The 14,239-nt window shown below is 25.4% G+C and overlaps 2 protein-coding genes across 2 annotated transcripts; one reads left to right on the forward strand and one right to left on the reverse strand.

Moving 5' to 3' along the window:
- The first annotated feature begins 161 nt into the window (after nt 1-161).
- On the forward strand, nt 162-4,204 carry LOC122500044 (TM2 domain-containing protein CG10795). Its single transcript, XM_043608744.1, has 3 exons — nt 162-524; nt 3,684-3,765; nt 3,849-4,204. Exons 1-3 carry the CDS (start codon nt 323-325, stop codon nt 4,123-4,125), a joined length of 561 nt encoding a protein of 186 aa, XP_043464679.1. The 5' UTR covers nt 162-322; the 3' UTR covers nt 4,126-4,204.
- Nucleotides 4,205-11,306: 7,102 nt separating this feature from the next.
- On the reverse strand, nt 11,307-12,190 carry LOC122500027 (protein mago nashi homolog). The gene has a single exon (XM_043608707.1). It carries the CDS (start codon nt 12,059-12,061, stop codon nt 11,621-11,623), a length of 441 nt encoding a protein of 146 aa, XP_043464642.1. The 5' UTR covers nt 12,062-12,190; the 3' UTR covers nt 11,307-11,620.
- Nucleotides 12,191-14,239: the final 2,049 nt, after the last annotated feature.

Raw genomic sequence — 14,239 nt, forward strand, 5'->3', positions numbered from 1 at the left:
AGGGAAAAGTGATAATTCATTTTATTTGAAGCAAGCGGACGTAGGTATGAATGTTTCACTATATTTGTGATAATGAATTTAATATTGAAGAAGCACCTTAAGCACCCTTACATTCTCGATACACTAGACAATCTTATATTGTATTGTTTTATGCTTTTAATTTAAAGTTTTTTCTGTGCCAACTTCACGGTAGTAGTTTTCATTTATTGTGATTGTGGCAATTGGGCAAAACATTGTTGATGAAAAAGAAAATATTCATTCTCGTTTATTTTTTCGTTTGCCATGACTTCTTCAAAGTAAAAGGAGTTATTACTGCTTTTAAATGGCTATGACACTGAGTACACAATTGTACAGTGTAATTATTGTTATCTTTGTTTCTCTCACAGACGCAATTGATAACACGTACAAAGTTGATTGCAATAATTTACGACTGGGCCAGTATATCTGCCCCCATCCTTATTATGACTTTATTGATGTGAAGACGCAACAATTAGAAGGTTGCACAAAGGAAAACAAAGCTAAAGGTATAAAATCTTACAGCTTCTTGCATTCCCAGAAAATCCTCTCGTTTCTTTAATATAAAATGTCATTCATATTTTATAATTATATAATATTTGTAAATAATTCGGTAGTCGTTTAGTTTTTAATTTTTTTAATCATTGTTTTGAAATATTTAACCCTGAAATTAAATGATTTATTTTAAAAAATTATATAAGAAAAAAAGCTAAAAGCAGGGTGGCCACATGTCAGTAAAACAAAATTTTTGGCAGTAAAGTCAGGGAAATTTAGAAAATTGAACTTTTTTTCGACTTATTTTGAAAAATTGCGACTTTCTCGACTTTTCTTCCAAATATTGCAACAAAATATAATATTTTTTAGTGTTAAAAGTAACTCATTCCGATTTTTATAGTGCGAAAAATAACTATAAACAAATCTTTCAAAAATTGTTTTTGAATCATTTTCCTATTTAAATTTTCAAAATATACAATTAAAAAGGTTTTGAATAATTGAAATTTTGTAAAATTTAATTGAAAATAATTAATTTTTTTCAAGTATTAGAATTTTTGTTACAACTTTTGAAGAATTTTAATTGCAAATTAATAAATTTTGCAAAAGAATTCAATTATCTGTTTAAAAAAAAAATTTAATAAAATTCTACGCAAACCTTTAATTAATTTTATAAAATAATAAAAATTTTAAAGGAATTCAATTATTTACAAATTTTTTATAAATTTCTTCGCAATCATTCAATTATTATTTTCATAAATAATAAAATTTTTACAGGGATTCAATTATTATCGTAATAAAAAATTTCTTTTTTAGGAATTCAATTATTTTCATAAATAACAAAACTCATTGCAGAATTTTAAATATTTTAAATACAATTTTAATCAAATTTCTCGAAAAATGTAATTATTCTTAAAAATCTTAAAAAAGGCAGTTATTCAATAAATTGTTTTTTTGTACTTAAATAATTGAATTCTAATGAATTTTCTCATAAAAATTAATTTAAAAATAAATTTCAGTTAAAACTTTAGATAATAATTGATTATTAATATCAATATAGCGTGAATTTTTAGAAATAATTGAATTTTGAAACTAATTTTTTTTGAAAAAGTTTGATTCAATTTTATTTATATTACTTAAAGTTTTTATTTTTTCTAATATATATTTAATTGAAGAATTTACGAATAATTGAAATTTTGTAAAATTGAATTGTAAACAAATAATTTTGAAAATTCTCAAAGAAGTTTTGCAAAAAATATTAAAAATAATGTATTTATAGAAGAATTTTAGTTAAAAACACGAAAAAAATTTAGTTTTGGAAAAGTTACAAATTATTGCATAAATTCAACTCTCTTCAAGAGTATTAACATTCTTCGTAAAAATTAAATATTGTTGAAAAATAATAAAATTCTTCGTAGGGATTCAATTATTTTCAAATATTTAAATAATATCAAAATATTTCATTTCTTTTAAGGAATTTAATTAAAATTTTAATGAAATTTATTATGTTAAAGAATTTTATAGTAATTTTTGAAAATAATTAAAAACTTTTTGAAGAATTTTATTAAATTTTTTAAAAATAATTTAATTCCTGAGAAGAATTTAAATAATAATTTTTGAAAACAATTGAATTCATGAAAAGAACTTAATTAAAATTTTTGAAAATAACTGACTTCTTGAGAAGAATTTTTAAAAAATTTTTAACAATAATTTAATTTTTGAGAAGAATTTCCCTATCTATTTATAAAGATAATTTAATTCTTGACGAGAATTTTAAAAAAATTTTGAAAATAATTTAATTTCTGCAAAATATTTCATTACTTTTCAAAAGAATTGAATTCTTTTGATGAATTTTGATATTTATCAAAATAATTGAATTTTGGAAAAGAATTTTATCAAAATTCCTCAGAATAATTGATTTTATGGGAAGACTTTATGCGATTTTGTTGTTTATCAAGCTAATTGAATTCTTTTGCAAAATTACTTAAAAATTTCTGAAAATAATTGATTTTCTGTGACGAATGAAATGTTATTTATGAAAATATTTGAATTATTGCAACGAATTTTATTGTTTTATTGAATAATTGAATGTTTCTTAAAATTGAATTCTTTCCTCAAGTTTTAATAAGATTTTCAATAACAATTGCATTTTTCAAGGAATTTATTTAAAATTATATTAAACATATATTTGAAATTTTGCGATGAAAATAATTGAATTCGTAAATGAAATTTTATTATTTATGAAAATAATTGAATCTTTTCGTAGAATTGTATAAAAAGTTTTTTCTATAATTAAATTTGTTGATAAATTTTATGAAAATAGTAAATATTGAAAATTATTGAATTGCAAAAATCTTTTGAAAGTAATTGAACTTTTGCAAAGATTTTTATAAATTTTTGAAAATAATTGGTTTTTCGGCGAAAAATTTTGCTATTTGTAAAGATAATTGAATTCTTGTCGAGATATTCTTGAAAATTCTTGGGATGAATATTGTAACTTATGAAAGAATTTTATTAAAATAGAAAAAATTTGTGAAGGTTTTGTATTAGAATTAGTGTCAGTTTCATAGTTTACGAAGCTAAATTTGATGTGAATTCATCATTAAAAGATAAAAGATAAAAAATTGCGTAAATTTAGGGGAAATTTTCAAAATAGGGTATGATTTGGGGCCAAAATAAAAAAAAGGGGACTTTTAGGGAAATAGGGGACAGACTGGGAAGCCTGTATTATTTTAAGTTTTTTTTCTAATATATATTTAATTGAAGAATTTCCGAATAATCGAAATTTCACGTAAAATTAAATTGTATGCAAATGGATTTGAAAATTGTCAAAGAAGTTTTTCGAAAATCATTAAAAATAATCGATTTAAAGAAGAATTTTAGTTAAAAATTCTTGAAAATAATAATTAAATTGATAATGAATAGTCGGTATCTTCATGTTTTATAGTTATGAAAAATTGAATTTATAGTTTTAAGTAAAATGTTCTATTATTTGACTCGGACTATTTGTATTTTTATTAGTATTTTGTCCGTATTTTTTCATTCTTGGTCCGTAAAGTTCGTATTTTTAAATACTTTCACTGGTTCGAGCCCTGGGTTTTCTATGCGTTCTATTTTGACATTTAATTAATAAGAGAGTTATGGAAATTATCTAAGAGGATATAACTCTTTTTCAGTTTTATGCTTAGCAGCAGATGGTCTTATTTGTACAGAATCGGAAAACAACACTTTTAAAAAGACCATCCCTTGTAAGTGGACGTAAGTATAAACATTATTAGATTATGGTATTTATAAGAAAGAAGACATGTTTTCTAAAAAATAATTGAATAACTTTCTTACAGTAATGGATACTCATTTGAGACATCCCTTCTACTTTCAATTTTCCTTGGTATGTTCGGAGTGGACAGATTTTACCTCGGATATCCGGCACTAGGACTATTGAAACTTTGTACATTAGGTTTTCTATTTCTGGGTCAATTTTGTGATATAATATTAATAGCAACTCAGTCTGTTAGACCCGCGGATGGATCGCATTATGTAATGTCATATTTTGGAGCAGGAGTGACTGTTGTTAGGAGTAATAATTTTACATATCGATTGCCGCAACAAGACTGGTAAACGATTTTTTATAAGTATGAATGTGGATGTGAATATGTAAACAAAGTTTATTTATAAAAATACAAAATTTATTTATCAATGACGTCTGTTATCATTTCTACTCCGTCTCAATGTGAATATCTCTTACAACTTATACAAATTTTAAGGGATTTAGATAAAAATTGGATAAACTTTCCAAAGGTTTTTTGGGTCACTGAATACGAATTTGGCATTAGATTTTTAAAATTCGGGGGGTTTTTTGGACAGTAAAAATGTTAAATTGTTTTAGAAATTACGTAAGAATTAAACCTAATTAATTGAAATCGCATATTTATTATCAGTCATACGAACTGAAAATTCATTCGAAAACGTTTATTTTCGACGATTTCTTTTTTTCCACTAGGCAAGCGTTATGACCTTCTAGTCATATTGTTTGTTCTATTGTTTCTAAATAACAGTAAATTACTCAACTGTGTAACATGAACGAAAACACATTCAGATTCATTGTTGTGATGGCACACTTCTTTCTCATTTGTCAATGAGTTCGTCCAATTGTAACCCTGTTTTCCTATCTTTTTTGTGATTTTTGTCTTTTGTTTAGGCATTTTTAGTTTCACCAAAATACATATTTTATTGTCGCTTGGCAGTATTTGCAGAGGTATTTGCAGTATTTCATTTTTGAAATTCATAATACAGAAAATTATGAGAATAAATTATTTTCTGAACCGTATGCGGCAGAACTAAAATTAATATATTTGAATTGAAAATAGAACAGGGTTGCCACAGGTCAAGAAAGTCAGGGAAATTAGAATTGGTCAGGGAAATCAGGGAAAAATCAGTTTTATTAAAAGTACTGGAAAAAATTAAATTTTTAGAATTTTATTTACATGAAAATTCTGAATTATGGTGTCTTTTTTGTTTGCCTCATAATCTATGAAATTGACAAAAGTTCTAATACAATCCCTTTAATTTTTTCTATTTCTCATAATAATTTCTTTTTAAATAACTTAACTCTTGAATATCTGTCATCAAATTATTACTTTTAAATTATTAATTAGTGAATAATTTTACTTAAAGATTTCAAAATTACAGTGGAACCTATGTTATCCGAACCCTCTATTATCCGAACCAAAAATCATTTTATCCGAACTTCTTCTTGACCTTCCGAATCTTAACATTTATTTTCTCTATTTTTTTATCATTCATATTTTCGCGGGACCTTTTTAGCATCTTTCAAAGCAAAATAACGAAATTTATGCCAAAAAATCTTAAAAAATCATGAATTCTCTGTTTTATTAATTTATTATTATAAATTAATATATATTTACATTTGCAATATACTTATATATCTTTAAAAAATGTATTAAATTAAATATATATAGTTCAACTGTCCAATTTTTTTACTTTAATTATGAAAATCATTAAAACCTCTATTATCCGAACCCGGCCTTACCTAGGTTAGTTCGGATAATCGAGGTTCCACTGTAATTGGATTTCAAAAGAGTTGGGTTTACAATCTTCTTATAAATAGATGAACTTCAAAGGTTTCAATCTGAAATTTTAGAAAATTTCAATTTTTAATTAATTAAAATAGAAATTTTAAGAACACCTGATTTCAAAATTTCAATTATCTTTATAAATAATAAAATTCTTCTGCAAAATTCAATTATTTTCAAAAAATTTTATAAAATTCTTTTAAAAATTCTATTATTAAAAAAAATTTTGGCAAAATTCTTTACAAGATTTAGTTTAATAAAATTTTCCTGCATTTAAATTATTTGCAATACAATTCTTCTTAAGAATTCAATTATTTTCACAAATAATATTTTTTTATGGCAATTCAATTATTCAAAAAAATTTGAATAAAATTCTTCGTAAGAAATCAATTATTATTTTCATAAAAAAAAAAAAAAAAAAAAAAGAAAAAAAAATTTGAGAATTAAAATGCTTTAAAAATTTGAAAAATTATAATATAAAATTAATCATAGAATACAATTATTTTCGTTAAATATAACATTCTTCCTAGGAACACAATTATTATAAAAAATGTTAATAAAAATCTTCGAAACAATTCAATTATTTTCGTAAAAAATATAATTCCTCGAAGCAATTCAATTATTTAAGACATTTTAATAAAATTCTTCACAAGAATTCAATTCTTTACAAAAAAAAAAAATTTTTAACAGGAATTCAATTATTTTAAAAAGAAATTTAATAAAATTTTTCGTCAGATTTCAATTATTTTCAATTTTTTAATGAAATTTCTCGATAGAATTTAATTATTTTCAAAAGGTTTTTAGAAATTCTGAGAAATTCAATTTTTTTTAAAGTAATAATAATTCTTGTTGCAAGAATTCAATTATTTTCATAAATAACAAAACTTATCGCAGAATTTCCATAATTTTTTATACAATTTTAAATTTTAAATAAAATTATAGAAAATTGCATTTATTCTTACATTTTTTTTAAATTCGCCAAAAGAATTCAATTATTTTAAAAATTTTTTGATAAAAATTCAATTTTAAGAAATAATCAATTATTTTAAAAAAATTTTATTTTTGTATCTAAGTAATTGAATTTTTGAAAAATTTTCTAATAAAAATTGATTAAAAAAATTAATTTTACTTCAATTTTTAAATTATAATTGAATTTAAAAATCTTAATTCGCATGGAATCTTATTAATGATCAAATATTTATTCAAAAATGAAATTATTGATGTTTTCGAATAATTTTACTTTTGAATAAATTTGTAAATAAATTTAATAGAAAATTTTTTTTCGTATCTAATAATTTTTGGATTGAATTAAAATATTCTTTAGGGTCAGGGAAAAAGTCAAAATCATTCTGGGAAAAGTCTGGAAATCAGGGAAAAACAAATTAAAATTTTTGTGGCAACCCTGTAGAAGTAGATTTAAGATGAAATTGACGATTTTGCCCAATGGTATAATTGAAATTAACGAGAATTCGGTTAAATGGCAATTGAATTATATTCAAGGGCCTCAATTAATCTCAGAGACAGTAATTTTAATACTATTTACATGGGAACGACAATGCAATAAGAGTAACTAATGTTTAATAAAAAATATTTATTTTGCATAAAGGTATAAAAGTTTTGTAAAAATGTAAATTAAATTTAAATATAATACGAAGCTAAAAAGAATAAAATTTAATATCACTCCTGACATTTATGAAAAATAATTTCTCTTTCTTTTGTATTTACTTGGCTATTGATTTTGTAATATCGATAGACTTTTTTATTGCAGTAGAGACATAATTCATCGGACGGATGTGAAGCATTGAAATGTTTCTGAATTTCCACTTCGTTTCCAATTACTTTTATCTTACAGTTATCACAAAAAACATGGATTTCTTTAAAGCGCTCGTGAACCGCATCCGTGACAACAGATCCATGTTCAAGTCCCCCAGCACTTGATGACTCTCCAAAATTTCTCAAATTTGCTGGTATTTCATCCTTGCAGTTTATTGAGTTATTTTCCCTTGGCATTTCTATCAAGTGAAAAAATAATTACTGATTTTTATTAGTTAATCAAAATTAAATGAGTATATTGTTATAAAAAAGTAAACGTATACATTTTCAAGGCACGCACAGTAAATTCAATAAACAAATTCCAAAGTTGGGATTGAGAAAAAATTAAAATCTAAATTTTTAAAGAATGATAATCCTCTAAAGTTAAGTTATACGCGAATTGATTAAAAATTGTTTTCTGATCCCTTGAAATCTAATATACGTGAATTTTACTGTATCAGCACATTTCTGAAGAGAAAGTAGAAAAATTGCAAGGAAAAATATTTATCTTCACAGATTTCATTTTAAATCTACGAAAAAGTGCTTCTTTTGTAGATTTAAAATATATGTAAAAATATTAAAAATTTATGGACTGCGAGACATTATTAAATATAATCAATTAAAATCAAAATAAAAAATACTTTTTTTAATTTATAACAAAATAAGAGGCGAGAATAGTCAAAATTTAGAAATTTCATTTTTAATTAGAAACCATTATTTATAATAATTGTAACTCTCCACATATTTTTTCTTTAGTTTATTACGGTAGAATATTTTCAAAAAATAAAAAAAATTAAATTTTTCAAATTTAATTGTAAATATAACCCATGATTTCTCTGAAATTTTAATAAGTCTAAAAAAGTAAATTATTATTTGGTTTATTCCAAGATAATTAAATCTTAAAAAATTATAAAAATTAAGTAGTTTTTAAAAATATTTTTTGCAACACTAACCTCTAAAGTTGAATTTTGTGTAAAGTGTCACTTTTCTGAACAGTGCGTAAAAGTTACTTTTACGCACTGAAATTACTTTTACGCACTGTTGGGTCTTTTTAATGATTATGTACCTATGTATACATTTGTATATTGTATAAGAAGTGGTGAACGAGAGTGATTTAAACTCTACTATACTGTAGCTTACTATACTATTCTGTAGAGTACTATACTAACTATTGTAGTACTACTATAGTACTATTCAAGTTAGTATAGTACTATTATATTTATTATAGTACTATTATAGTTAGTATAGTACTATAGTATATAGTATAGTATAATAATATAGTACTATAGTAGTACTATATTAAGTATAGTACTAATTTAGTAGTACTATAGTTAATATAGTACTACTATAGTAGTACTATAGTTAGTATAGTACTACCATAGTACTATAATTAGAATAGAACTACTATAGTATTACTATAGTTTGTGTAATACTACTATAGTTAGTATAGTACTATTTTATTTAGTATAGTATAGTATAGTATATTACTACTATAGTACAGTATTACTATAGTACTACTATAATTCTCTTTCGTCATACTTTAACCTTGAAAGTTGCATTTTCAGAGCTGACGTTAGGAAAATACATATGTTATGTGTGTATACATGTATATATTGTTTAAGTTTTATTTATTTAAATATTTGTATTAAAGGGAGGGGGGTGCAGGTGAGTGTTGCAAAAAATGTTGTATGACACTCGTGCATAAAGTTGATTATACTCGTGTGATCACTCACTTTACGCACTTGTATCATAAAATTTATTATTTTCAGAACTTTTACTTACATATTTTCAAAAATTCAATTATATACCTACCAAAAATAATATTTTAGAATTATTTTTAACATTTTGGAGAAAAAAATGTCAAAATATTTCAATAAAATTCATCAGAAAATTAATTAGTTTTTTTAAATAATACAAAAACTCTTTTAAGACATTGATTTGTTTTTAAAAATTACATTAATAGTTATTTATAAAATTAGAAGCTAATTTTCATTTTTAAATTTACGTTTAAAGATTTTTCATTAAAATTTTTGATAATTCAATTATTTTGAAAATTTGCAATTAAAATTCTTCAAAAGTTGATTTTCAAAAATTCTAACAAAATACTTGAAAAAAATTTATTGTTTTTAATTAAATTTTACAAAAATTTCAAATATTCAAAACCTTTTTAATTGTATATTTTGAAAATTTAAATAGAAAAATGATTCAAAAATAATTTTTGATAAATTTGTTTATAGTTATTTTTCGCACTATAAAAATCGAAATGAGTTACTTTTAAAAAAATATGATATTTTGTTGCAATATTTGAAAAAAAAGTCGAGAAAGTCGCAATTTTTTAAAATAAGTCGAAAAAAATCTCAATTTTCTAAATTTCTCTGCAAAAATTTTTTCTTCCTGACATTTCCCTGACTTTAATGACATGAGGACACCCTGGTGAATTTTACAATATACAAAAGTAAATTTCAAAAAAAGAATTAATAAAATTAATTTGGAACTTGGAAAAATTTCCTTAAAAAATAGTAAAATTTAATATTAAAAATTGTTATTTTCCGAACAACTTTTACTATTTTTAAGGACAATTATTTTTGTAAAAATTAGAAAAATTTACGGCAAAATATTGAAATTTATTATAAAAATAAGAATTTTTAATAGCTAATTGTAATGTTTGAGGAAAATTTGAATAAATTTTATTAAAGAATCAACATTGAAAATAATAAATTTTGCTATTAAAAATCTTTATTTCCAGAGTAAATTTTTTAATATCCGTTGTAATTTTTATTTAAAATTAGTAAAATATACTTTGAATTTAGTAAAATTTATTCCCGAAATAATACAATTTGTCAAAAATTCCAAACAATTATTGGATTTTTCTTAGAAGTAAAAGTTATTTTATATTTGTTACCTTTTATGGAAAATTTACAAGTTTAAAGACACTGAAAAATAAGATAAAAAGATTTCTAAGTTTTAGGGGGATTTTAATAGATAAAAAGGGGAATAAAAGTGTGATCCCTGTAAAGCTTATAATTAAGTTTTACTTTTTATTCACATACAAATTATCTCATTTGCTCAGTAAATTCCTTCATGAACAATTACTTTTAGAGAAAATAACCACTTGTTCAGTTTCTTATAGGTTAGAATTGATTTTTGTTTCTAATAAATTATTAATAACTTTTCGAAAATAATTGTGCCTCATTTGTTCATTTTTAAAATTTCATAGCTTAGTACTTGAAATAGATATGAACAAAAGTTTGAATATTGTACTTCAAAAAGAATTTTTCTTATTTTCATATTAAAAAGTTAAAAGTTCATTATTTTGACAGTTTTCTGTTTGTATAACTAATCTATTATATTTTTTGAGGCGAATAAGTTAACTACTTGATTAAACAAATTTTAGTTTCGATTTCTTGTGAAAATAATTATTTTAATTTGTCCGTAAAATATTATTTAAAATCTACGAGAAGGGTGTAATTTTAAAGATTTTAATAACAATAATTTAACCCTCAAGTTTCAAGTTATAGTTATTTTTCATCAGTTACATACCAAATTCGTTGCTCTTCTTCTCCTCTCGATAAAACGTTGAAATGCCTTTAAAAAATAACTCTGCTTCAATCAATAACTATTAAAGTTTATATTAAATAAATTTATCTCATTATATAGTGAGCAAGTGTTGAAAATTAAAATTTAAGAATGTTGGAATGTTAAGAACTTGCAATCAATGCAAAGCAAATATTATTGTGAATGTGAGGTTAGAACACACACACACACACATATTTATTTCGCATACATGTACATAAAGTACATCACACAATGGCACATAAAGTAAATGATTATCAAAACACCATTGTTTAAATTACATGTTTTGATCGCTCTAGTCAAAAAGTTGAGAAATTCGTCTTTGTTTTAAATTCTTTATTTGCAAAGTAAATGTACAAACCAGCGAAAACCTTTTTCAACTTTCAAACTCGAAATCTAGATTTTAAAGGTTAGAAATTTTTGAAGTAACACAACTGAAAAATCGTCAAATTTTATAAACTTATTTGCGTAGAAAATAATAATTTATTCAAGTCTTGCGATGAAAATGACATAATTATTTTGGGTTCAATTGAGAAGCGCGTGTCTAATACAAAGAAAGATTTGTAATGAAATGTATAGAAAAGGTGAACTTGTCAATTGCCCGGCGTTGTTTACAAAATATTCACAGCAAGGAACTATATGGGTTTGATCTTGAAGTGAAGTCCAATAAGCGAGAAAACCAAGCACCTGAGATCTTGGACGAGATAATAAAAACAACGAAGACCTTCAGGATCCCTTGACTGATTGACGTCGAGGAGAGAGCCGGTCTTGGAGGTGGTGAAGGAAATGTGCTCGTCACCAATGACAATTTCGAGCTCTTGCCGTCCAACTCGGTCGGGCTGAGGCCACAGAGAATCGTCCTCTTGCATTATCTCGGAATCCTGAATTATTCTCTTCAGCTCCTCCATCACGCACTGATGAACGTAAGCTTCCTTCCGAATCATCGTGTCATTTTTGTAATTGGAATTATTCGCGTAACGTAGTTTGCCGTCGGGCCGAAATTCAAACTCCAGGAACTCGTGTCCGAACTTTCCTTTATGCCCCACGTAGTAGCGAATGTAAAAGTCTGTCGACATCTTTGGAAACTTTATTTCTTATTAATTACTATTTTCAAATGGAAAACAAATGTTTGATAATTTTTATAACCTGGTTAGCTTTGAGTATTCAAACCATAGAAACAACTGTCTAGCTCTAGACTCTCACGCGATTTTTATTCTAAAGTCGCTTCCACAAAGAGACCTTTGAAATGTTACACATTAAGGGTGCAGTCACATGGCACAGTTTTGTGTTGCGTTTTGTAACTAGGCCATGAGTGTGAGAGAGATGGAGATAAATATCTATATTTAATTTCTGTCGATAAATACGTTTATCGACAAAAATTAGATCTCATAAAGAATTTATCGATTTAACAGATCTCAGGGTGGAGTCCCATGACAGCGTTTTGCGTTGCGTCGTAATGGGAGAGAAAAAGACGCAAATATACGTTTGCTGCATTCTCTCTCATTACAACGCAACGCAAAACGCTGCCATGGGACTGCGGCCTCAAGGTTAAATTATTAGGGTGGAGTCCCATGACAGCGTTTTGCGTTGCGTCGTAATGGGAGAGAAAAAGACGGAAATATACGTTTGCTGCATTCTCTCTTATTACAACGCAACGCAAAACGCTGCCATGGGACTGCGGCCTAAGGCTGGAGTCCCATGACAGCGTTTTGCGTTGCGTTTTGTAACTAGGCCATGAGTGTGAGAGAGATACAGATATATGTTTGCTCTATTTGCACTCATGGCCTAGTTACAAAACGCAACGCAAAACGCTACCATGGGACTCCAGCCTAATGCTGGTTCCACATATACAAAACGCGCGCGTATCGCGTAGGCGCGTAAGGCTTGCGTATGCGTATAGTCTACTACTAAGGCCTTTCTCCAATAGGTTTTAAAAACTCTGCGTCTGCGTCGGTTGCTATAGCAACACATGCTAAAATCAACGCAACGCAGTCATTCGCACACTTTTTAAAACCTATTGGAGAAAGGCCTTAAGTCCAACGCACAATAGGTTTGCAAAAGTCGTTGGCGAACGAGACGCATGCGATAGACAAGGACACAAATATATCTCTGTCCTTTTCTAACTCAGGCTTTGCGTTCGCGAACGATTTTCGCGAATCTATTGTATTTGTGTCCTTGTCTATCGCATGCGTCTCGCGAACCTATTGTGCGTTGGACTTAAGACCAACGCACAATCTTCGCGAAAGTGGTTCGCAAACGAGACGCATGAAATAGAAAAGAATACAAATATATCTCTGTCTTTTCCTAACTCATGTTTTGCGTGTACGAATGACGTTCGCGAAGCAGTTGAGCAATTCCATGGCAAATGATCTGAAGAATTTTCGATGATTTTAGCAATATTAATAATACTTTCTGAATTTGTTCCTTCACATACATGGAATAAAAATGTATTAAATTTTTTTCAAAATTTTTAAGTTACTGCTTCTCAAAATTTTGGTCGGTTTTTCAAAAAAGGCATGTAACTTTTTTCCTTATTAACCGATTAGATTAGGATAATTTTTTTTGAAAAATACTCATGATAAAAAGTACTTTTAAAAAAATCTTTTTTGCCCGAAAAAAAATTTTAAAAATTTTTGGAATTTAAATTTTGAAAAAACTACCTCTTTGATTTGGAAAAATTTTTTTGTAGTTATACCTATTTGTCTATAAAGTAGAGAATACATCCTGTAAATTTAATCGAGAGATCGATAGAGAATTTATAATTACGAAGATTTAGAAAAACAGAAAAATCGTTTTTGTATTTAATAATAATAGACATATTATAAATAAATAATGAAAAATAATATTTTTTATATTATACAATGCATATAAAATTTTTTTAAATTCTATGTGAATATATTTAAATTGGGGACAAAATTGCAAAATTTATAGAGGAATTTAATTGTTTTTGTCTTTAATGTTTTTAAAATATTTCCATACTACAATCTTTGGTTTTGTCATTTTTTAAATCTTTAAATATATAGCCTCTATCGTAAACAAAATAACAACTACTAAATAAAAACACAACGCCGGACCATCGCATTTACGAAAGTGTAATGGCAAAAGTGAGGTTATGTTGTATTCTCTCAAATTCTCAGAGAATATAATGTGGAATCATACGACTTTTGGAAAAACCATTCTTGTCTTTCTCTCTCCTAAGACAGAGGCATAAGTTTGTCTCACTCTAAATTTTCCGTTTTTGGAAAAAGTGGGAA

This window comes from Leptopilina heterotoma, unplaced genomic scaffold (assembly GCF_015476425.1).
Source record: "Leptopilina heterotoma isolate Lh14 unplaced genomic scaffold, ASM1547642v1 Lhet_180, whole genome shotgun sequence".
Taxonomy (NCBI): Eukaryota; Metazoa; Arthropoda; class Insecta; order Hymenoptera; family Figitidae; genus Leptopilina; species Leptopilina heterotoma.

What these genes read in the sequence shown, in the direction of transcription:
- LOC122500044 (XM_043608744.1), top strand. Translation starts at nt 323, where the DNA reads ATGGCTATGACACTGAGTACACAATTGTACAGTGTAATTATTGTTATC. An exon ending in AAAGGAAAACAAAGCTAAAG is followed by an intron (nt 525 to 3,683) that starts GTATAAAATCTT and finishes ACTCTTTTTCAG; the next exon opens with TTTTATGCTTAGCAGCAGAT. An exon ending in ACCATCCCTTGTAAGTGGAC is followed by an intron (nt 3,766 to 3,848) that starts GTAAGTATAAAC and finishes ACTTTCTTACAG; the next exon opens with TAATGGATACTCATTTGAGA.
- LOC122500027 (XM_043608707.1), bottom strand. Translation starts at nt 12,061, where the DNA reads ATGTCGACAGACTTTTACATTCGCTACTACGTGGGGCATAAAGGAAAG.